We start from the raw sequence: 24667 nt of genomic DNA, 5'->3' as shown, positions 1-24667 counted from the left end.
TAAAAGGCAAACCACAATATATTGTGATTGGATGGAATTTAAACCATAAAAAATTTGCTGTAAATAATATAATTTAATTAGAAATAGTCTAAATTAATCTTATTTGTAGTTTTACATAAATGCTTGAACGAAGAAAAACAAGAATCAGATTCAAACAATACAAAATATCAGTTCGCATTTGAAATATCTTGTTACAAGATAAATTAAACACATTTATCAACATGGAGAGTAATACTATTAAGCGAAAAACCTCTTCTAACATATTCCGTTAACACAGATCTACCATCTATCAACGTAAAAACGCGAAAAAACCTACCATGCAACATCTGGTATACGTTCAGAGAGGACAGAAGAAATTATCTTAAATACAATAAAGTCTCAACAATCATTGCACTACTTACATAAAATAAAAACAGGAATCGTCTCTTTAAGTATTAGGATAGTAGTTCCCCGTATTTGCCGCATTATTCATTTGTGGGTACTGAAACTCTTGATACCCTTGTGTATTATTAGGGGCTGGAGGAGGAGGATACATACCTTGTGGGGGCGGAGGAGGCGGATACTGCTGAGGATATGGATTGTGATAGCCGCCGTACGGGGCGTTATAGTCATAGGCACCGGGTTGGGGAGGCGGCGGCGGATAATGCGACTGTGGAGGCGGAGGATAACCCTGGTAGCCGTAATTGTACTGTGGCTGTTGGGGCTGAGGAGGATAACCCATCATCTCGTAAGGAGGCTGGGCAGGAGGATAACCGTAGCCTTGCGGTGGGGGAGGCGGGGGCGCATGGTACGGTTGCATATTATAATTGTAATAATTATAATATTCATTTGAAGGATTTTCGGTCTTCATCTCTGAATTTGTCGCCTGTTGGTAAGGTTGCGGTGGAGGTTGCTCAGAGACGTATGTGACTTCATCACTGTGGTCGCTCGCATCACTCGGAATTTGAGACGGTTGTTTGGAGGAAGCGGAGCCGTCGTCGTCGAGGGCGTCGTCTTTGTACGAATTAGTTATGCTGTCGAGCGTTTCCTGCAATCATCATTATTATTACAATCAACATGAAATTTGTCCAGTACCTGGAATGGCGTGTTTTCATTTATCACCGACGTTGTTGCTTGTTCCAGTCTTTGCAAAGCGGACGTATTCTTTGGTTCCGGTTGATTCGGCAACCGTTTGATAGAAACCTGTTTCTTTAGCATGTTGATCTTTTTGTGGAGATCTTCAGGGACGGCCGTCGCATTTGGTAATCGGTCTCTACTTTGTCTACTCCTTTCTTGCATGTGCTCTTCATCACTACTACTCCCAGGAAAAGCTTCCACGTCCTTGGGTTTCGCCAGCTTGCGCTCAATATCTTTCCTATCAAATATAGGCTTGGAAGTGAACGGTAGTTCCTTTTTCGAAAAGCTTTGGATCCGAGAGACCAAATTCGGAACAGATTGCCGTATACTCCTCACGTTCATCTTGGCGACGCCTGGAGTGAACGGTTTAACGACTCTCTTCTGCGGCATCACCGACAAAGACGGGTTAACCTTCATCGTAGGAGGCAACGTTGGTTTGAGCATCTTCGTCGGATCGTGATTATCCTCAGCTTTACCTTTAACTTTGATTGCGGTCTTAATAGCGACGATCTTGCCGCTTTCCAACTGCATATACACGCCTTTCGGTGATTTTAAGACGAGCACTTTTTGTCCAGCTTTCAAAACGATATTTCCTTTTTCCGGTTGGTTGGTTGGAATGACGACATCGAGAGGCAATGTCATTTCCTGCGCCGTCATTCCTTGCCGTTGCCAATGCTCTGCGGGTATCCACCTCGACGGTCGTTCATTGCCCTGCAACATCGGCCTCACCGACGCCACCGGTCTGTGACCACGACCGCCCGCCAACAGATTATAAGAAGGTTGTCGTGCTGCTTGCTTCTCCCTTTCGTAACCTTTTTTCGCTAATCTTTTCTCCTGTTGCGACAACTGCTTCTCTTTTCTATCAACCAGCAGCGACTCATGTTGGAACGGCTCTTTATTCAACCTCCGGCCATGATTTTCAATAACTTTCTGTAAAACCACATCAATGTAGTTATCTTTGACGTGCATCCAATCTTTCTCTTCTCCTTCGTCTTTCTTGTCGTCCCAACACAACGTGCTCACGTCTTTCATTGTCAAATGTGCGTCAGGATTACACTCGTCAACAACGCGATCAGACATTCCTTGTTTGTTGATTTGTCGATCGTAGATTTTCTTTTCCAGACAGTTATCAACGACTAAACGATAGACAAAACAAGGTTTGCGTTGGCCGTATCTGTACACTCTGCAAACGGCTTGAGTATCATGGCACGGATTCCAGGAAGCGTCCAGGACAACGACGCGATTCGCTCCGATCAAGTTGATCCCTAGGGAACCTGCTCGAGTTGAGACTAGGAACAAGTGGATTTTTGGGTTTGAGTTGAATTCATTTATAAGTTTCTCGCGTTCTAGAGCGCTAGTGGAGCCATCCAAACCTGAAAAAAACACGTAATTTCAATTCAATTTTTTTGTAGAAACTTACGATAATAACTCGTGTTGCGACTCCACTTTTGCGTATCGCCCGGGACTAAATTCATTTGCAAGAACTGCTCGATCAAATCCAACGTAATCAAAGACTGACTAAACACTAGAAGTCTATCACCCAATGCGATGCTTTCCTTGATAATACAGAAAAGAATCTCCATCTTTGCCGAGTTTTCGATCCGACCAGGGATGTAATCTTTCAATAATTCAATAGCCTAAAAACAACCATGAGTGCTAATTTAATAGAAAAACTACATTACCCAATCGTAGGGAATTCCGCTGTCTTCTTTAATATCCTTCACAGGTAACTTCGGAACGAGCGGAGTCTCGCTTACGTTTTCATCATTCAAATTGAGTTCGTTCTTCAGCTCCTCTTTGATCAACTTTCTCATTTCAGGTTTAATATCGGACTTGTCGTCCAACTCTTCCAATTTTGGCTCCAATTTAATGTCGCTCAAAATCTTGATTTTCTTGTCCGGACTGTTAAAAACCGACGGCAATTTAATATCGCTAATTATGTTGATTTTCGGCTTTGCTTCGTTGCTGTTTTCGGACTTGATGGGGCTCGGTGTTTCCATTCCCTCCTTTTTAACCCACGACTGGTTCGCATTATTACTACTAAAATTCGGATTGTACTGTTGTTGGTTGTAGAACTCGTTAGATTGGTTGAAATTCTCATTCCGCTGAGCCCAAAAATTCTGCGGGTAGTTCTGGTAAGAACTCTCAAAGTTAAAATTCTGTTGGTTCTCGCTCCGGTTAAAACCGGGGCCAAATTGAGAGTTATCCGAGATATTGTTGACGAAGCTGTTCTGAGAATTCATAAAATCTGTTGACGGTTCTTGTCCGAAACTATTAAAGCTGTTAGTATTGTCGAAATTATTGAACTGTTGCGAATTTCCCTCAAAGAAATTGTTTTGTTGGAAGTTGGAGGTGTCACTGATTGGTGCTGTTGGTGGATTCGTCCCTGATGGTTGGTTCTGAGGAATTTCCACTGGTGTGTTTGTATTGTAAGGTGTTATAGAAGCTGCTGGTTTCGCCCCTTTTTTGTCTTTCGCGGTACTGCGCCTTGCTCTCGATGGCGCTTTTTTCGTCTTGTCAGTCTTTGTTGGTACTCCAGTTGTACTCGCGACTTCTTCCAAGTCGATATCAACGGCGTCACCCCGCGCTCTTTTTTTCAAGAAGTTGTACAGTACGTCAGGGTGGTTCCAAATTTTACAACAAACAGCGAACGCTTTCAGAGGGTTGGGTACAGCCTGTGATCTCACAAACTCGTCCATGAAGGTTTCGTACAATTTTCGCTGGAATGGTAACATCCTTACCAACAAAACGTACTCTTCTTTTTGTGGAAGAGCTGTCTGAAGAACAGCGTGTGACCTCCTTTGCACGAAACCGACCAACAAAGAGTGCAGAACGTGCGCTCTGTAACGCATTAATTTGATATCTGCTTCCGTGGAGTCTATACATTGACCATTCATAATCGGTCGTTCGAACATGTTGCAGAATTCAGTCTTGGAGCCGAGATAATTGGGACGGACAAAGTCTACCATGCACCAATATTCCATCAAGTTATTTTGTAGTGGATATCCGGTTAAAACCACTCTCCTCTTGGTGCGCATTTGTTTTAAAGCTTGGGATATCGACGCGTGGGAGTTTTTGATTCGGTGGCCTTCATCACAGATCACTAGATCTGGGCCTGGTTTAACAAGAGCTTCGTGCACGTCTGTAATAAAAAACAATGTATAAAAGAATTTCGTAATGAATTTTTTACCGTCGAAAAGCGCCTTGTTCTTGTCATCGTCCGCCGGCTCGACGATGCTCGGTTTTCTTCTCGACTTAGGATGTTTTCTTAACGACAACAAGCGAAACTGTTCATATCCAATGAGAAGTACGCCGCCTCCAGTTCTCCACGCATGGATCACTTTATGCCTCGCCGTTAAAGTCTTGTGACTATCATTTAAAACGTGGAGATTAAAATTCCTGGGTCTAACTTCACCGTGGACCATCAACGGGCTATTGGCCATAGCTTCTTCAGTTGGTACCCACATATTGTACTCCGCCATCCAATTCTGCAGAGTGTTTATCGGCATTATACAGAGGATAGTCCTCGCCGGCGTGTGCCTTAGGAAAATATCCGAAAAACAAACCACTTGTAGCGTTTTTCCAAGACCCATGGAATGGGCAAGGATGCATCCAAAACCTAAATCACGCTAATTAAAAACAAGAGAACTACTTCAACGAAAGATTTACCAGCAGAACTCTCATATCTCGTTGTGCTCTCGATGACGTTGTCGTAAAGAAATCGCACGCCACCGATTTGATGAGGTTTGATAATTCTAGCGATTTGGGGTGCAAGGAAGAGGTCGGGTTCGTTTTCTGGATGACCGATGTTGACCACAACTCGGCCTTGTTCATCTGGTTGATTGAATTCATCATTTGTGTGCATACCAGAATTGCTAGGGTCATCTTCAGGTTCGTCATCTTGTTCAGCTTCTGGCTCGGAGACGACGATGCAGTCTTCGTCGGAGGAGATGTCGATGGTCGTTACGGGCTCTTTTGGCGACACTGGAAATAATAACACAAAATTATGTAGTGTGCTAATTTATTGTGATGAAGACAAAAATATGTCATTATGTTTTATTGATTTGATGAGGCGCGGTCAGAGACCCTCACCTCTTTCTCGACAAAATCACAAATTAAAAATTCGCTCAAAAGTCACCTTATGAGATGTAATAAAAGAAGTATTATTTCTGATGTTATGGGTGCTGCAGCAGTCAAGTGTTGGAAGAAGGCAGCACGTAGCGACACCTATGCTGCCTTACACACAACATAGAAATAACACTGTTAAATTCTTTGAAAAAACGATTTCAATGAGTACCTAATTAGCAATTGCTTTAATCATACAGTTATAAAGAAACGAATGAAAAAATATGTCAGAAATGATTAACATTGCATTCTTACGTTTTATCGGTTTAATATCCGGTTTCACATCCTCCTCGCTCTCGCTATCGCTCCTAACCTTCGTTGGAGAGAACTTCTTCGCCACCGGCGCTATACTAACACTGGGTGTTAGATTAGTCGTGGGCTTCTTCACCGGTGACAAGCTCTTTTGATTTTTAATAGGACTAGGAATCCCCTGCGTGATGCTCTTTTGTACTCTCACTAAATCGAAAGGTCTCTTCGGCAACCTCGTCATGGGTTTTGTTTGTCCATTAGGCAGTTTTACCAACACAGTATTGCCAATTCTAGTGCTCGACGTCCCCGGCTTAGAGAAATTATTGCCTTGAAGGAGCGAAATAACTTTATTTTGCATGCGTTCTTGGGCCGCTTGTCGTTGAAACTCGCGAAGAAGTCTTTGTTGTTCTTGTACTCGCTGGAGACGTTCCATTTCTTGCCGTTGAGCTGCAAGAGTGGATTCATCGAGCTTTGTCTCGTCCATGACTTCGCGGATGTTGCGGCGGAGGTTGAGGCCTTTTCGTTCGCCGGTTTCTTCGTCGGTGGTGCCTAAAAGAAAGATTGTTAAAAATGAAGGGGTGAAAAACAAAGAGACTAACCCGGTTTTCGGGCGGGCGTCACCACGACTTCGTTCTCGGTGGCCACTTCCACTTTTTTCGGTTTGACTTCGCCTTTTTTGACGGTTTGGAAGCTAATTTCGCCCATTTCTTTGAGTTTTTCTTTGATGTCAAAGTCGTAGTCTTCCGTGTCAGTCGCGTTGCTCTCGGGGGGTTTTGGAGTCTCAGGTTCAGAGGCGACAAACGGCTCGTCATCAACAAACTTCTCCAAGAAAGAGGAATTGGTGAAATCGTCGTCAGAGTTCACTTTCGCCGCGATTTTATCACCAAGTCCGAGTTCACTGTCTGATTCCAGTTCTGATTCACTATTAAAGTCCGAGAATTCCGTATCACTAAAGTTCTCATCACTACTCACAAACTTTTTCTTCTCACTCATATCATCACTAAGCTTCTTTGGATCATTGGGAGGTTCCTCCATAGCTTTTTTCTCCAAAGTGATGTTGTTGGGGTCGAATTTATACCTTTTGACTGAAATCTGTGATTGTGGGAAGGATCTTTTGAGATTGAGTGTCTCATCATTGCTTTCATCTTCAGGGCTACTGGAGCCCTCATCCTTCCCTTTCTCTACCGACCCGCCGTCACTTGGAGGTCCAACTTTGGGCTTCTCGAGCCTTTGGATCGTAACATCCCCAAATCTCTGCAAAATCGGCTCCATTTTCACCACTTGAATTGTTTGTTTACATTGACATTTGAATCGAGCGCCATTTCATTCATTGCTGGACCGGCTCTCGTCACTTGCCGTCCCTTTGAGCACCTTCACGAAACAACCCCTCATATTTCCAATTACACCCCCATTGACAATTAACGCCAAGTGGTCTTTAATTATTAATAACACCGAAACACCAGCGGAATTGTCACTACTTTCGACTCTTCTTTTACGATGACACACACTCTGACGATCATCACGCCAACACCGGACCGCCCCTCTCAGGGGTTGCAGCAACCCCAAGACGAACCCAAAGGGTTCAAAAACCTAAAAAGGGCGACAAAACACCACAAATCAACACTGCTTTAACACGGCATTACTGACTAATGGGGGATTTTGACGTGAGAGGCGCTGCGAGCGTTTGAAGTTTTGAAGCGCGCTCACTTGATTTTCAAATTATCGGTTATGAATTATGCAAGGAGGCGGTGATGGGACGACACCCATCGATGGGCTGCTCGTGGGTGGGTGGGGAATTGATTTCTTTAAAAAAATTTATCGCAAATTCTTTGCCTGAAGTTTGGTCAAAAGTTCATTAGCCATAGTACTGTTAAAAATTTATGGTTTATTGGTTTCCCATTATCATTATGTACCAAAACAAAAGAACTGTGCCAATTATCGATTTTATATTAGTGACGAATTTATTAGGAGGTTTTATAAAAGTGACTTGACAATTATTTCTTTATCCAAGGTTGAAATAATAATTTTGCCCACAATAAGGTCGACTTTTTTCAGGGAATTAGGAAATGGTTTGACAGGGTAAAGAAACATCGGCAATTTTTGAAACGATATATTTTATAAATGAAAACAGCGTTTATTCGTATAATAAGTGGCGAAATAAAGTCCTAACCAGTATTAAATTATAGCAAAAACAATCCTATATTTTTCTTTTAATAAATGTTTCTAAACACATATTACATCCGAAGCAATGGTCAAAGCAAAAATGGATTTTTTTTCGTCTACATGTTAAAATAAGTTGATAGCACCATGACCGATAAAACAAGATAACGCATTAAAGCAACAATATAATAAAAAATTAAGGCATTATGAAATTTGCTCACCTCGATTTCGTCGCGCGTGAACTAAATCGGGAGAATTTAATTCGTGCAACTTTGGAGAATAAGTTGACGCAAACGTAACCGTTGGAGAGTACGTATTACGTTTGGACATCGAGGTGACATCACAGAAAAAAATTAAATCGTTTTGAAAACCAAAATGTTCCACTCCTTTGGTTTCCAATCATTAATTTCTTACACAACCATCACATAAAATTTATAAAACAACAATATAAAATATATATACGCTTGTGCGTCTTCCCCAATATACAGATAAAGTGATTCTCTCTTGCAATGAATATAAAAACTATTCTACATTATGTTTTCCTTTAGCCATTTGATGGCCCGTCGTATATTTTAAACGTATCAGCTGCCAGTTTTACATTAAGTCGCATGTATTTACAAAAAAATCGTACAAAACATAAAACAACTAAAATTACTAAACTGGAATGAATTTCACGAGACTACAACATAACGGGAGGAGTATTATCGGTTTAAACAGGAGGCGGTCCGTCGTTATATCGCAATGTAGGAGTTAGACTGTTGGCAATACTGTTGACTAGCGAACATGAATAATCGTCTTCTGAATAAGGGACTAGAGACGCTGCTCCCAACATGAGCAGCATTAAGGCTTGAATCGGTAAAGAAGCTCTCACAACTCTACCTAAGAAACGACAACCTCTTCGAAGGACTGACGTGTTTATTCCCAATTCATCTGAAGAACCACCACTGAAAGGCAAAGTGTAAATCAACGCAAATTCTAGAGGACAAAACCGAGTGCAAAAGCAAAATTCATACTAGCAACTAGAGAAAGAAAAAAAATATTTACTTGTGAGCGGATTCGTCGAGTGCCGAGGCAGATGGATGGTCCTGGCTCGGATGGTCCACAAGCTGTCCAAAACAGGCAAATGAAATGTGAAACAGTGCCTTGACAACGTATCTTATCCTAACAGTGCTACTCAACTTAAAAAATACCACAAAGCTACAGGTGACAAACTTTAACAAAATATTAGCCACACAACAATACTGTTTTTTTAAATAATATATTTACACAACTAAACTAAAAACTAGTACAAAAGAAATCGACTAGACATCGCTAACGAGTTTATTACAAAATAACGCAACGATTTGTCAAACTTACGTCATAGTGGAGAGGTGCGCTTACAGTATTTGAAGCGACGATAGGACCGCGTTCGTTGGGATCTCGTCCTAGCACAGCCCCCAACTTCAAGATATAAACTCCAGTCAGACGAATCAGACTTTGCAACTTAAGTCGCAACTCTGTTAGTCTGGCGCAAGTCGAGCTAGAGCCATTCGGAGCATCTTCATGCCGGAGAAGCTGATTGGCTGCTTCTTGCAAACTCATAACTCTCGGTTCACATCGCTCTAACTCGGCTCGCAACTCCCGGAAGTTCTGATACTTTGCTTCTATAGTTTCGCGGTCGGCTGTCAGGTCTACAGGCTCTGAGACTTTTATTCTCTGCTCAGTCTTTTCGAGCCATGCGCACAACTCCGTGATGATGGCGTGGAACTGCTGGTTCTGTAAAAAACACGTTAATATTGAAGTCTTTGGGTGTTTTTTGGTACGCACATCCATGAGAGCCTTCTGGAGGAGAGTTTCCCAGGCGGCGGCGTTCTTACACACCATTTCCCACCTCTTATTGTCGGTTTCCAATCTCGCTCTCAATTGATCGGCTCTGTCAGTATCTTCAGTGTGATCTGCCAAGTGTGTTCCAACGATGTTCAGTGATCTGACGATGCTCTTGTGACTGTCCAAATCCAACAAGAACTCGCGGTGGTCTTGGATGACATCCTCAAGATGTTCGATGTTGGACGGAGGAGATGTCTGTGTCTTTTGCGTTCCTTCGGCTACTTGTAACCACTTTTCAAGCCTCCAGAGGTCGTTGTCCAATTGGGCCCAGTTGCGTGTGGTACAAAGAGGACAAAGAAGGCGTCCAGCCTCACTGTTAAAAACAACAGCATTAACATAACAACTCGAAAGAGAACGAGACACTTACTGATTGCATGATAGTTTATAAGCATCAGAAATGGTAGACCTGAAGAGGAGTTAAAAGAAGAAACAAACACCAAGTTAGTCGTGTTAATACCAAAATCTACACATCTTACCTAAGTTCCCTAATTTTCTGTTCCTTTTCTTTTGCTGTGACTAGAAGAGTTTGGAAACGTTCAATTAAAAAGTGGACTTCCTCACTCAGCGCCTCTTCTTCGGTAGCGTCGCATTCTTTGATGAGGAGATCGTGTAGATGTTTTAGTAGTTCCACGTTAGATTGACAACTTGCTGATACTCGCGCTATTCTTTTGGCACTAGTCAGAAGCTCGGGTGATCCTTGCTGAGGAATGTCCTTCGCCAGAATTTCTTCAAGGTTGTCAATGTTGGTACGACATTCATTTATTGCACTTGTAAGCTCCATCAGGTACGCGTCTTTAGCGCTTATCGATGTCATTCTCTGCAGGGGAGGCAATGTATTAACTTGCACTGCAGTGTCTTGCTCAAATTTCAAAGTTTCGACTTGCACACCTTCGTCGACTTCTTTCGGTTGTTTGCGTTCTTTAATCTCTTTCTTTAACTCGCTGCGTAAAGTTGTTATCCTGGTTTGGATGTCCTTCCAAAGTAGTTGGTATTCATCTATCATTTCTTGGTATTTTGTGACTTCGTTCTTTTTGATTTTCTTCATGATTTCTAGACCGAGCTTGTCTGCAGACTCTAGAGTTGAGTTTTGAGACGCCAGTTGTTGTTCTAAAACCTCTAATTTTTCTAAACGTTCTTTAGGTGGGACTTTTTGAGTTGTAAGGTGTTGGAGTTCGGTCAACTGAGCGTCGACTTTGGTTAAACCGATAACTGCGTCTTCGTGAGCTAATGAAAATTCTTTGAAAAGAACAATCTCTTCTTGGAGACGTTGGAGTAAACTCTGAACACGTGGTAACAAATTGTTCCACCGTGTGATGACAACTCTTGCTTTAGAGGTTAGTTCTTGGATGTTTTCAGGTTCTAAACCGCTCACGGTTGCTAACTTCGAGTAAGTTTGTTCTAAGATCTCAAAAGTGGGGCCTCTCGACTCTATGTCTTTTAACTGGTTCTCGACTAAATAAATAAGTTCTTGGATTTCTTCCCGGTTGAGCTTCTTCACCGATTTATCCAAGTCTTTGATTTTGTGCTCTTTTTTAGTAAGCCACGTTTCTTGATCGTTGCTCAGTCTTATCACTTCTTGGAGGAGCTTCCAAATGAAGTTAATTTTGCGCTTGCGATCAGCTGATTGTCCACACACAACCTTCCACCTCTTCTCCAGGTTTTGTATAGCCGCAGTGATGTTCTCTGTCGAGAAGTGAGCTTTATAAACGTCGGCATCGCTCAACAACAATTCGCATAAATTCAACACTTCACCAATGTTTCCACTTTCGTTTTCAATCGACTTCTTCAACTTCTCATGTTCTTGCAGCTTGCGATCGATGACATCCTTCGTGGACGCTTCAAAGACCAAAGGTTTGGCCAACTGCGCCTCGATCTGTGTTAACCACGCTCGGATTTCTGCGATTCGTTGCTCCAACTGTGACATAGTTTGCATCATGTCGTGTAACTTGTTCCTGCGACTCTTCCCGATGTTGTCTAGTCGCTCCCATCGATCGAGCACCACGTCTGTTTTGGCTTGGAGGATTTGCTTAGCCGTGACGTCGCTGTACTCTTCACCGCAATTAGCGACGAGCTCCCGACCGGTGGCAACCAACCAATTATACTCGCGTTCTTTTAGCGATATTTCAGCTTGTAATTCAGTTTCTAGTTTTCGCAACAGTTCTTGGGGATCCTTGAATGAAGAAATGGATCCTTCACTCTCTTCGTCCAGACGTCGTTCGATCTCATCGGTCCACGCCACGAAGCGTGCTTGCCTCGTCTCAAACATCGATCTCAAACCCAGTTTTTCTTCCAGTTGGTGTGAAAGAATAGCTAGTTGGTGGTCGAGGTCGCCTTGTTGGTGCCACAGAATCCACATCCGCTGATTGATGGTCTTGATGTCACTGGGACTTAGACACTCTTTAAGTTGTTCTTGTGTCAAACCTAACTGCTCCAAGTCTTTGGTGGCGTTGTTGAGACGCAGGCGCGCTCTTTGTAGCACTTCAAGTTTGTTGCTGACTCCTGAATGCGAGTTTGGAATTTGCGCCGCCGATTCTGTTATGATGTCTTGGATTTCGTCGTATAAATTCTGGACTTTTTGGACGTTCTCTTCGTGGGTCTTCAGAAGAGAGGAGATGCGCTCGAGGAATTGGAGCCAGGTTTGAAGACCTGCTTGAAGATTAGAGATTCTTTGTTTGATAGCAGCGTGCTCCATGCGAATGGACGTGGCTAAAGCGTCATCGCAGAACTGAAGAAGGAGATTTTGTTGCGTTTGAAGATTGTCAGCTTGTTCTTCACCTTCAGGAATCTTGTTAAGAAGTGTTTGAATTCGTGTCATCAACTTGGGAATGCGCCGGATGTGAACGTACTTCAACTGCATTTTTTCGCGTTCTTTTTCGATGTTTTTGAGCCAAGTCAATAATTTATTTTGGTCTTGTTTATAGTCATCCCACGCGTTAAGACGCGTTTGAACTTCTTTATGTCTTTCCATTATCCTCGACAACGTTTCGTTGTGCAGATTCGTTAAGGAATTGAACTGTTCCATGACGCTGCTCTCAACTAAACCACTTCCGAGCGGTTCTTTCTTGTCCATCGGCTTCAGAACGTTCTGTTGCGTGGTCAAAAGATTCTGATGAACTTGGCACAAGTGCTGGTGTTCAGACAGACTGTGATAATCTCCAGGAATGGTACCTTGAAGGAACTGTTGCACGTTTAATAAGTACTCTTGCCATAGTCTAAGCGCCGCGGCGCCATCTTCATTCTTAATCAACCTCGTACTCAGTCTGTGGTACTGTTGGAACGTCTCTCTGAACACTTGTTGCCAGAGTTCTAGAATCTCGATGACCGACGTTTCGGTTTTTGTTGTTTCCGTCATTTCTAGAGTCTTGTCTTTGATTTTCTGTATTTGTCCTTCTGCTTTGCTCAACGCGAGAAGGTGCTCGCGTAACGTGACTAACTTCTCTTCGCTATCCGTATCAGGACTTTCTTCAATACTATCAACGCATCTCTGCACACTGTCTAAGTAAGTTCTCGTACCGTTAATCTCATTGTTCGTCTCCTCGCGTGATTGCGCTCTGGCTTCCGCGACATCCGCAAGAGCCGTAAGCGACTCTCGAACATCTTGTAGTTTCTTCCCCAAAGCTTCAACTTCACCACCCAAAAGAGCGCTTGCATCCAAACCAACAGCTGCGGCGATACCAGAAACCAGCTGCTTTAATTCAGCTAGGCGTTCGGTGTGAGCAGACAAAGTTTCCTCGCAAACCTGGAAAATCCAATCCACATTAACCTTGACCAATTTCAATTAGATCGAAATACAAGTGTGAGAATAATTTGGGGCAAACACGCGATTTCTAATCACTTTCCATTCATAATGATTGGCTTTGGAACGGAAATTGTGTGCTTCCGACGTGGGATCTTTTTGGAAAATTCCAGTTTAAATTTTTCATGGGGGATATTTTAATGAGGAATTTGATAGGGGAAAAAACGTGACTTGGGGTTTGTTTGTTGGGAAGTTGTAGAAGAAAAATGTTTGCGTGCGCAATTAAAATAACAATTGCATTTATGCAGATATTCGAGCTGGTGCGGTGGATTTTATGGTTGTCGGGGATTCTTCGGAAAATGACGAACGGAAGATTATAATAAAAAGTCTCTTGTAAATAGTTGAAATTATCAATCCGTGACAGTGTTTTTTGTGTGAGCGACCTACTAATGATCACAAATTAAAAATTAGTCCAGTCCGCTATTTTTATTCGCTCCGTTGCCAAAGAATAACAATCCATTGACTGCATGAGAGGGTCAATAAAAGCAGACATCCGCAAAAATAGCACGAGAGGAAAAGGGACGGATGTACTTATCAATGAAAAATTCCCCCAATGAACGATCGCGCTTGTCTTTCTCATCAATCAACTTTTTTGTTGTCCTACCTTTAACTCTTCTCGTGTACACATTTATCCTACGTTATCACACTACTCGTAAAAAAGGCACAAAACTATCACACAATTTCCGCGTAAAACCGTTAAACAGTCTTCTAATTTCCTATCAAAATAAGGGCAACTTTCGAAATTTCCTGAATAATAAACCCGCCTCAACACTCCCGACCGTGTCTGGCCGAGTGCCCGCACGTTATTTATAAATTTCGCACTAGAATTTCAAAAATACCGACTGTTCCTCTTTAACTCCATCGATCGGAATGAAGAAGCTGCGTCTGACGACGAATGGACCGTGCGCGAGGGGAAAATACCGAGGGTTTAAAAATATCTTAGCGGGTGGTGGCAACACTACCGGGGTATTACAAAAATTACCTTCACCGCCTTGATGGCTTCCTCCGGCTCAAGATCTCCGACAGACTCCATGTGATTTTCCACCCATTCGTTCACCAGGTCGCTGGCTTCTCGATACCTCTTCCACAACTCTGCCGCATTTTGATACTTCGAGCACAAATCTTTGAGGTTCGTGCAGGTGGTGGAGTAAGCGGTGACGGCTTCTTGGACGGCGGCTTCGACGCGTGCTGAAATTTCCGGATTGCAGCTGTCGGCGAGAGGTTTAGCGGCTGCTTTTAGTTCTTCTACGAGATTCTCGCGGGATGTTAAGTCTACGGCGACGCTCTGGAAGACCAAAAATGAGTCACTGTGGCGTGTGATTGAGATAAGGAAGTGTTGTGTTGGGACGGTGTTGTCATCTTGGAAATGTTTAATGAGACTGTTATTTGCAGTTCTTTCGAAAACGATGTGTTTACAAAACGTATTGCTGATAAGATAATGGAGATGGGTTAATTAGGTGGATAAACATTTTCAAATTGGACGTTTTAGTTATCTTTTACGTTAATTTGGGTTGGAGGTAGAAAATATTTAAAATTGTCATCAAAGTTCAATTTCCAAGGTTTTGGAATAGCTGAGTTTCGACCAAATATTGACACAAAAAAAGCAGGAATTTCACATAATTTTTCTTCTCATTATGCAGCCAAATTAATAAAACGACCTCATTAGTGCATTGCTTTTTAATTAGATTAGTTATGATCAAAAACAAATTTTCAAATAAATCAATATAAAACATTATTACGAAGTTAAAGAATATTGAATTTTGGTCATTTGTTTATAATTTCTAAAATTCAAATAATTCAGTTTATATTCTTAACAAACAAAAGACAAAAAAAGAGATTTCACTCCCACAATTTATCGTATTTCCTGTTCCATTAAACCTAAAAGGATTTTTGTAGCATCTAACTTCCTTTATTGATAAAAACTGCTAATTTCAAATAAAACTATAATTTTTCTCATATCACGTCTATCAATATCAACCGTAAATAACCCAATCACCACTAAATATTTATTCACAGTGTCATTTCCGTTTATTAATTGCGTTAATATGTACATCTATAAGTTGACTAACCGTCAGTAATAATAGTCAGCAGTAATTTTGAAGCACGTCGACTTTCTATTGTCACCTTAAGAACTGTTATCGTTCGATAAAAAGTCACGAAAACTAAAACCTCCAATGTTCCACCTCTGCAATTTTAAATATTCATGAACACAAAGGTCGTGTTATCACCGCAATTACAAACCAACACATTACATCATCACCGAATCTGTAGTCTAACCGTCATTTCGGCGATTTCCGAAATAATTCTTAAACCGAGCAATTAACGTGAAACACGCACCGTTTCGAGCAACAAACTAAAACTGTTGTGATTTTCGCCGCGCTTATCGCTACGTTGTTCCAATAAATTAAAGACACTACTCACCTCGAGCCTCTCCGTTGCTTTCCTCAACCTATCGTAATCGACTGTTCCTTGTACGGTGAGGAGCTCCATCATGAAGTCGGCTTCTTGGACGCTTTGTTGCACCAGCTCGAGTTGACGCTCGAACCGCTGCCATAGAGCTAGACGGTTACGTAATAATCCAAGAAGTTGGCCGCATCTCTTCTCAAGAACTGTGTGGTCATCTTGGAGTTGAGAGATGTCGCGTTCGACTTTCACGGGGGAAACGGTCACGCGAAGACGCATGGGGAGAGTGTGGAGGAGTTGGCGGAGACCCATTAAGTCTTGCCATAGGGTGACTAGTTCCTCCTCGACTTGGTAGCAATCATTGACGGATTTTTCGACAGCTTCGCTGCCCAACTTCTCACTCTTTTCGCATTGGTCTAATGCCTCGTTCAAGGAAAAGTGTTTACGGCGGACTCTAGCGATTCCCTTTTGGATGTTTTGTATTCGGTCTTTGAGCACGATTGCGCCTTCGAGTTCTTCGCAGATTTGGAGCTCGAGTCGTTTCGAGAGCGCTAGAAGAGCGCCAACTTTGTCGGATTCGGTAGCTGACAACAAGCCCAAGCGCCCCAGCTCGTTTTGGGTCGTCTCCAAACGCGTGGACATCACCTGGAGGCGCTCGATAAACAAGTTCAATTCCTCTTCCGTTTTGATGATTCCCCTCAAATTGTCTACGTCTATTTTCAGATCTTCGAGTTCTTGCTCTAATAGTTTGAGTTTGTCGTTCATCGGGACGTCATTCGCCGAAATCGTTCCGACGATGCTCAACTGCATATCATTGATTTTAGCAGAGACTTTGTTCCACTGGTCTTGCATTTCTGTGTGGAATTTTCTTTGGATCATCTCGTCGGAAATGGGAACTATCTGAAGAGCCTTCTCCAGGTTGTTAGTCGCGTCTTGGCGGGTATTATTATGGACTTCGTGTTGCGCTTTCAACTCCCAGAACTGTCTCATGTGACCTCGGGGACCTGGAACTTCCAACTGCTGGAGTTGTTGCTCCGCGTCTCTCAACCAGTACTCAATTTTGTCGCTCAACAAGTTGTAACTAGTCCACAAATCGCGGAACACCAGTAACCTCTTCAAATTGTTTTGAACGTCGTCTTGCAACTTGAGGATAATTTCCAGCGATTCAATATAAGCCTCCTCCAATCCAAAACATACAACCAGTTCTTGTAGTTTCTGTGCAACGCTGTTTAAGTGGGTGATTCTAGCTTGATGGTGAGCTATATCCAACGCTAAAGACTGATACAAATCGATATATCGATCATAATCCGATGACGTCACGTTACTTAAATCAGGAACGCGTTGTTGTGCCACTTGCAACCATCTCATTTCTTCTCTCATACCTTGCTCTAGAATCGTCCAACGTGATGCCGCTAACGACATCTGCTGGAACCTTCCAGTGGCCCGGTCAAGAATAACCTTCGCTCGATCATACAAATTGCAATGCAATGTCGAATGTTGCAACCTCGTCTCCGAATCGAGATTCTCCTCCAATGACTCCAAAATAGCGCGACAATGACTCAAATTTACAAAGAATTTGCGGTGGTTCTGCATGGCATCTTCGAGATGTTCAAGACTACTAACATTGATCGGACTTTCCACAAGTGCTTCCGCCACGTCAATAATCTGTTCAAACTCACGCAATGTCTGTTCGTACTCATCGGCTAAAGACAAGAACTGCAACGCTTTTTCTCTCTCAACAATGACTTGTTGTTCAGTCACTTTAGTGCTCTCATGGTTGCTGTAGACATCCTTCGGGATCTCCCTCGTGGGGAAGTCCCTCATCAAGCCCTTCGCAGTCGCTTTCAAATGAACTGCCTTCAACATGTTGCACCGATTTGCGTGTTCGATCTTGTCTAACTCGTTGAGTTTGGTTTGAGGAGCAGCATCGGACTCTTTCAAGTCATCGAGTTGTTTCTTCACCTTGTCGATAACACCAGTGAGCTCTGTAACGCCTCTTAAAAATTCTTCCCAACGTTGCAAATCACCAGCAGCGAGCTGCTCGTTTTCGCTGGTAACTTCTTCAATGACTCGGACTTGTTGTTGGAGGGAATCAATGTAGCTCTTCATTCTTTGTCGGTCTTCTTCGTTGTAAATGTCGTCGGCTTGTCTCATCACTGATTGTAATTGCTCGACTTTGTCTTCAATGTGAATAATCTCTTCTTTGAGATTGTTGAATTCTTGGACACGTTCTTTGGAAGGACCATCAGCGGTTTGTTGTCTGTTAACGTAGATGCGGTATTCGATTGTCTCTAACCACGTGGTTATAGTCTCAACTGTGGTTATAATGCTCTGTTGGATCACAACGACGTCGCGCTTCTCCACTGCTTCTTTCAAAGCGTTCAACTTCTCCTGGACGTCGTAATTTCTTTGTTCGATGGACTCATCTGTGATCACTTCATGCAAAGTCGCCAAATACAGCACATCGCTCAAATGAGTCGTCTTTCTGGCATTTTGAAGATTCTTTACTCTTTCCAATGTCTGCGTGTGCGTCCATCTTATCTCCAAATCCTGAGCAGTAACAGGACTGCGTTGTCTCTCACTCTCGATAAGTTGAGTTGAAGATGAGGGGCGCTTTTGCCAGACAGGTTTCGGAGGAATGAATTCAGTAGGTGACAGAGGATAATCAGCTGGTGGAGATATGGGAAGTTCTGGAGCGGGAATTGGAGATTCTACTTCTTCGATTGTAACGGTAGAGACATGTTTAGATTTGCGTTTCGTCTTTGGAGAAGGTGATTTGGGCTTGCGGTTCGTTTCTGGAGAAAGTCGATTCGGAGATTCACTAGATTGTTGTCTAAGCTCATCTTCTTTAAGTTGTTGCAAGAACTCAGGTTGCGATGTTGTTTCCGCAACTTTAATATCTTCAAAAATTGTAAATTGCGGATCAACAGGTTTTTCCGATGTTGTTTCTTGAGGTTTAGATGCTGATTCTTGTGTTAGGATTTGCGTCGCTGTAACATCTTCGATAACTGGAGCATCTTGTGGTTTAGGTTGAACAGCAGCGGGTTTTGGAGGTTCTGATTTTTTCTCTTCAGCAGGCTTTTCTTCTTTCGCAGCTTCAGATTTTTCTTCTCCATCAATTTGTAATTCCACTTTAATTTCGATCGTCTCTGCCTCTTGACTATCTTCAGGCGACTGTGGATGCAAAACTTGCGTTTCAGGTGAACTAACATCCTCAGATTTGGTTTTACCCTTGCCCTTCTTGGATTTCTTAGATTTTTTAGGTTGTTCTCCTTTTGGAGCTTCGTCTTTCTGTTTTTTCGTACTATCGACTTCTTCGTGAGCCGCAGCTCTTTCGGCTGCAATAAAATCAGCGACTTTTGGACTGCCGCTTTGAACCAGAGAAACTTCTTCACGACTCATAAACTTCTGTTCACCCTCTTCAGGCGTCATTACTTTGATGGTAGAAGTAATCTCAAAGTCCTCTTGTCCTGGACGTTTTGACACGATGTCTTCAGATATAATTTCAAAGTCGTCCGGAGCCTCCGTTTCAACTTTAATATTGAACTTTTTGTCACTCTTGGGCTGCTTTTTAGCAGCCAATTTCCTCACTTTGTCTTCATCCAAGTCTGTTATAACTTTACCAACAACAATGTCTTCGTCAGTTTCTTCGAACGGCATCGGGGATGACGATCTCGAGTGTCTTTTGGCCACTTCTGCGTAGAGTTCCTTGGGATCTAAATGTGCCGAATCGTCTGTTCGTTTAAAGGAAGATAAAAAGTCTTTTTCGATTGATGGTCCTTGATCTTTTGGTTCTTTCTTTCCTTTTTTGTGACGCCGGCGCCGTCGCGGTTTTCGTACTGGCTCACCATCGACATAAACTTCAACATCTACGTCAGACGGCGAAGAACCTTCTGAAGATAGTTCTTCGGGTTCCACGAGAGTTTCTGTTTTCTCGCTTTCGGTGCTTTCTGATGGTAACATGACCGACGCCTCCACGTGAACTTCATATTGCTCTGACAAGCTGCTAGGAGGTGTTAGTTCGTTGATTCCATAAATTTGACACGGACTAGTTTGAGTAACAGTTTCGGAAGTTTCTGGTACGTTTTCTGGAATTGTTTCTACGACTAACGGAACTTCTTGAGCTATCTCTTCGGCAAAAACTTCCACAAATGGAGGCGCGGAAGGTTCCGGAGATGTTTGCGCCGAGTGCTCCGCAGGTGTGGCTTGTGCTTGAACCGCACTATCGGCACGTTCAGCAGGGCTTTGAGTCTGAGCGAATTCCTCTTGACTCTCGACAATTGTTGTCTGCATTGCAGATTCGCTTCTTGGGAGTTCTACAGTCTCAGGAGACACAGTCTGAGCTGCTTCTTCCACGAGATCTACTTTCTCAGGAGTTGCGGTCTGTATCGCAGTCTCAGACGTTACCACCTCAACTTTTTCAACTTCTTCTGGTGCTTCTGTTTGTGTGACAATTTCAGTGGTCTCGATCTCAACTTGGCTAGAACTTTCTTGGATTTCTGGCTTAACAACTTCTGGGGACGGTTCTCTGGATGTTTGTACAGAAGTCATAACAACTTCTTTAGGGATTTCTGGTGATGTTTGCACAGAAACCGGCTCAGTTGTTACTTGTTCGTGAGCGATAAACTCTTGAACAACTTCTGGAGATGTTTGCGAGAGAGATTCTTGAGTAAGAACGGCTTCTAGGACTGGTACAGTGGTAACGATTTTTTCTGTAATATCTTGAGGTGACTGACTGAGAGATCTAACAACACTTTCTTCGATAATTTTGACAGTACCCAAGTCTGATTGGGTTGACAATGTGTGGTACGAGTCGTTGGGAGACACGATCTCTTCGTCCCGCGCTTCTTGAACCTTATGTTCTCTTTCTAGTTCTGATGGATGCTCGGACTCCACTTCTGGGTCACTCTCAGTTTGTTTATTCTCGCCACGTTTTCCTTTACGTTTCTTCTTTGCTTTTTTGGTTTCGTCAACTTTAACGATTTGTGGTTTAACAGATTCTTCATCTGTGAACGCAATGGAGTCACCGATGGGAGACGACTCGTAAGCAGATCGTGGTATATTCGACTCCTCCAAATCTTTAACTTTAATTTTTTGTTTCTTCTTTTTCCTCCTTTTCTTTTTGTGTTCTTGATTGTCATCGTCAGCGAGGCTTTCATCAACAGTCGTCTTATCAGCTTCATAGCCCGTGTCTTTTGCTTCTTCTTCTTCAGATGTTAAAGGTTCGAATACCTCCTCGGTGGGTTTCGGTGTTTCTTCAGATGGTAAGGAGTCATCTGGAACGATAATTTCAGTTGATTCAGCAACGGAAGTTGCAATCGATATGTCTTTTTCTTCTTCGGTTGGAGTGTCTTCTTTGTGTTTCTTTTTCTTTTTACTGCCTCGTCCGCCATGATCGAGATCACTCGGAGTTGGTGACTCGATATGTTCACTTTCAAGCTTTGGAGTGATAGCAACGGTTGACATTGATTCTTGGTGTTCCTTCGGTGAGAGAGCAACTGACTTGACGGCAGCTGTGGTTGAATGAGTCACTGCTGGTAGAGTAACATGAATGTCTTTCTGAATCAATTCGGTCGGGACTGTTGGTTTTCCTTCCAGGGTCATGGACATGGCAACTTGGGGAGAAACAAGCGACGAATCGGCCTGCATCTCTTGTAATGAAAGTGCAATCTCGATCTCTTGCGGTTTTTCGATGACTTGAGGCGTTGAGGTGATTGCGGCTCCTGGAGCTTTCTCCTTTAAAGAAAGTTCGATTTCCACGTTCTTATCCTCAGGGGTGGTAGGAGTACCCTTTTTGGACTTTTTCTTTTTCTTGTCATTTTTGCGGGACTTTTCTGGAGTCGGTGGGAGTATTTCAGGTTCGTGGTACTGTTGAGACGTTAGGAACTCTTGAGTGAGGACGTGAATGTTCTTTACGTCACCATTGACAGACGGTTTTTGTATTTCTTCGGCGATGATTTCTGGTTTTGTCATGACTTTCTCCTTAACCTCGATTGTGGTGGTTGCTTGACCGGTTTCTGGTTCTCTTGTAACTTTCTCGACTTCTCTAATGCTAGTCACTGGCGTCGAAACTGTTTGAACAACGACTTGAGTGACTTCTGGTTTTTCAAGTACCGTCTCTTTGATGGCCTCGACGATTGGTATTTCCGAGGGTACTTCTATTTTATCGCTCGGTGGAGTGAGCAAAGTCGAGATTTCCTCTCGAGGAGGGTCTTCACTTGGAGTTTTCTTCGGCATTATCACCGGAGTGACTGTTTCAAGAACAACATCAGTACTACTTCTCTGTGACTCGTCACGTGGAGTTTGCACGTCTTTCGCTGGTGCATCGCCAACTCTAGGTGCTTCAACGCTACTAAGTGCAAGTCTCTCGTTTTCTAGGAAATCTTTACTAGCGAATTGAGGCGGAAGTGCAGTGGACTGTTCTACGACATACCTCTCGCCATCTTCTGTCACTTCAGTCAATGCTTCGATGGGTTGTCCTTCGAATACTGCACCAGTTAAAGTCTCAGTGACTACAGTTCCTGGTTCCTCAACTACAACAGTTGGTTCACCAAACTGTTGTTCTTGCACGACTTTACCGTCTTCGGTTCGAGTCACGTTGATGCTGACTCTAGGGATACCTTCTTCAGTCACCTCGACTTCTTCGGGCTCTTCGACTATTTCTTCAGTTACGTGTTCTTTACCGTCGATTATAACAGTTCTGCGGATGATGCGTCGGGTCTTTCTTATTATTCTTCGCGTGACTTGTTGGACGACTGCTCGGACACTCGAGCTGGAAGTGTGTATTTCACTACCATCATAAGGAGGAACAAGTTTGTTCTGCTGGTCAACGAAAGTGACGTCGCCTTCATGGAGCTTGATACCTTCAATCTCGACCTCTTCGGGTTTGTCACCTTCAACGACTGTGTAGTGCGTTTCAGGATCAGTCTCAAACTCTTGCACGTCGACGTCGCCTCCAGGAACCCCGGAAACAACCTTGCCACCATACTGCTTGCTGGTCACAGTTTGTCGGCTACCATCGCCGCGAGCAAGTGTTGTACTGCTTTGTTGTTCTTTTAGTGTGACTTGAGAGAAGGACTGAGTCACAGGTTGGGCACCATCAGTAATAGTACTAGTACTGGTGAGTTGTTGCTGCTGTAGTGTTTGTTGGTGTCTTACTACAGTTCTGTGCAACTTCTTCACGATAATTCGCTTGGTACCATCAGCATCCACTATCACCTCAGTTGTTGTTTCATCGGGTTCGACAAAAACAGTCTCGAATGGTTGATTCGGTTTAGTGTTGATGTTCAACTCTGTGGATCCTCCTTCAGTTTGAGTTTGTTTCCGATAGTTGGCTTCTACGAGGAGGTCATCCGGCTCCTCAATAATGGGTTGTGACTCCGCCATGGGCTTGGTCGCAATCTGGATAGTCTCTTCACCGTCAGCTATCGTCTTCGAAATGACTATAGTTTCTTTGCGCTTACTGGGCTCAACATCTGAGGATTCAGACAATTGAGTTTGGATTTGTACGTCCACAGGCTCGTTGTAAGTGACCGTAAAGTCTCGCGTCACCACTTGTTCTTGCGGAGACGCTAAACTCCTCCCAGTTTGTGTCTCAATATGAACTCCCACTACTGGAGTTTCTTCAATGGGCATAGACGCCGAATCGAGCGTGTTCTCGAGAGAGTGATCAGGAGTCTTCTCTTTCAACTCAATCAGATGCACACGTAAGGAGTCTATTTTCGTCGTTATGATAACGCGCTGCTCGGTGAAGATGAGCGTCAGCGTCCGCAATTGTTCGACCAAAGTCTGGGCTAACTGTTTTAAATCAGGATACTTCTTAAACTCGCCACAAACTCGTGACAACTCTTCCAATTTCTTCTCCTTCTCGTCCAACTCAGCGTTGAGTCTCTTGAGATCCTCAATGGACGTCTCGATCTGTGCTTCGGTATTCACGTCAAGTGTGCTTATCGTCACGCGAGTCCTTTCCAGCCAAGTTTCTATTTCCGTCAACAGTAATTGGTACTCACTTAACTCTTCCTGTCGCTTCACGTGCGACTCTCGAGCACTCTGGAATTAGGCGTGAGATTATGTAACTCGACGTTAAATTTAGTGCTTACCGTCACAGCGATCCTGCCGTGTTCCGCTTGCGACAGCAAAGTGGCAATCCTCGTCCTTATTCCTGCCAAATGCACCGCCAAAGCTTGAGTCTCGTGGTCCGACTTCAATTCCAGCACCTGACCTTCGAGGCTGATAGCTTGAGCCGCATGTTTCTTCAAGTCACTCGTTATTTCCTACAAAATGATGTCATCAGAAGAAAGACTATGAGCAAGCGTTATTTTTGGAATTATCGTTAAATGTAAACATACCGGAGATTTGCAACGAGTACTGAATGTTAAAGCGGCTAACGATAGACTGACCGCGAACCGAGATCGAACATCGCCGGTGGAACTTTGTTTATTTATGAAGATGCGGTGAAGATAATGCACACGACGGACTGAGATTTTCTATTTTTAGGCAGGGGCGCCTGTGTGATGTGATGGGCGCTAATTGAATCCATTAAAATCGTACCGACAGATCACTTCAAAGACACCAATTAAGATGCAAAGGATGTTCAATTTAACGGTAATTACAGAATTAATGGCTGTTAATGCCTATCAACAAATCGGACGAAATTGGAACCGGCACGTGCTCGTTTCATTCAACGAGAATTTTCGTTTATAGGTCAACATTTTTAAGGAAAATGCATTAAGCAACAGCCGCGGAATATGGTAAAGCCGGCCTTCGCATAGGTCAGTCAAGGTAGCACTAAAAATGCCTCAGAAATGACGGCGGTCGTAAATTTTAAGTGACGGCGAAATCGGGCGCAGCGAAAATGCAGCAATTCTCTAAAAATTCGAGTGAAAAAATCGGGCAAAAGAAAATTGTTCAAAATACCAAAAAAAAATCGCCGTCCCGTGATCGCCGCTTACG

General features: G+C 43.2%; 2 protein-coding genes across 4 annotated transcripts in view; both read right to left on the bottom strand.

Annotated features, from left to right (window-relative positions):
- Positions 1–151: 151 nt before the first annotated feature.
- On the bottom strand, positions 152–7157 carry LOC148168002 (uncharacterized). The gene is made up of 8 exons (XM_088045299.1): positions 6090–7157; positions 5497–6039; positions 4786–5100; positions 4307–4735; positions 2799–4258; positions 2537–2753; positions 1075–2489; positions 152–1027 (listed from the first exon to the last, which is right to left on the bottom strand). Exons 1-8 carry the CDS (start codon positions 6760–6762, stop codon positions 428–430), a joined length of 5652 nt encoding a protein of 1883 aa, XP_087901425.1. The 5' UTR covers positions 6763–7157; the 3' UTR covers positions 152–427.
- Positions 7158–7585: 428 nt separating this feature from the next.
- LOC148168001 (muscle-specific protein 300 kDa-like) overlaps positions 7586–24667 on the bottom strand; it is a 63873-nt gene continuing 46791 nt past the window's right edge. For all 3 annotated transcript variants that reach the window (XM_088045993.1, XM_088045995.1, XM_088045994.1), the window contains 9 exons: positions 23815–23988; positions 15734–23764; positions 14295–14597; positions 9993–13255; positions 9884–9922; positions 9457–9829; positions 9007–9405; positions 8695–8756; positions 7586–8594 (listed from right to left, as the gene is read on the bottom strand). In XM_088045993.1, the coding sequence (XP_087902119.1) occupies positions 8360–8594; positions 8695–8756; positions 9007–9405; positions 9457–9829; positions 9884–9922; positions 9993–13255; positions 14295–14597; positions 15734–23764; positions 23815–23988 (12879 nt within the window). In that variant the 3' untranslated portion in view covers positions 7586–8359. The remainder of the gene's footprint in view (positions 8595–8694; positions 8757–9006; positions 9406–9456; positions 9830–9883; positions 9923–9992; positions 13256–14294; positions 14598–15733; positions 23765–23814; positions 23989–24667) is intronic.

This window comes from Gnatocerus cornutus, chromosome 9 (genome assembly GCF_029298725.1).
Source record: "Gnatocerus cornutus isolate USDA-ARS CGAHR chromosome 9, icGnaCorn1.1, whole genome shotgun sequence".
In the NCBI taxonomy this organism is placed as follows: domain Eukaryota; kingdom Metazoa; phylum Arthropoda; class Insecta; order Coleoptera; family Tenebrionidae; genus Gnatocerus; species Gnatocerus cornutus.
Note: the sequence above shows the minus strand (reverse complement) of the source record. Positions and strands in the feature narration are given on the sequence as shown.

What these genes read in the sequence shown, in the direction of transcription:
- LOC148168002 (XM_088045299.1), bottom strand. Translation starts at nt 6,762, where the DNA reads ATGGAGCCGATTTTGCAGAGATTTGGGGATGTTACGATCCAAAGGCTC. An exon ending in GGATATTAAACCGATAAAAC is followed by an intron (nt 5,101 to 5,496) that starts GTAAGAATGCAA and finishes TATTATTTCCAG; the next exon opens with TGTCGCCAAAAGAGCCCGTA. An exon ending in TCGCAACACGAGTTATTATC is followed by an intron (nt 2,490 to 2,536) that starts GTAAGTTTCTAC and finishes TGTTTTTTTCAG; the next exon opens with GTTTGGATGGCTCCACTAGC.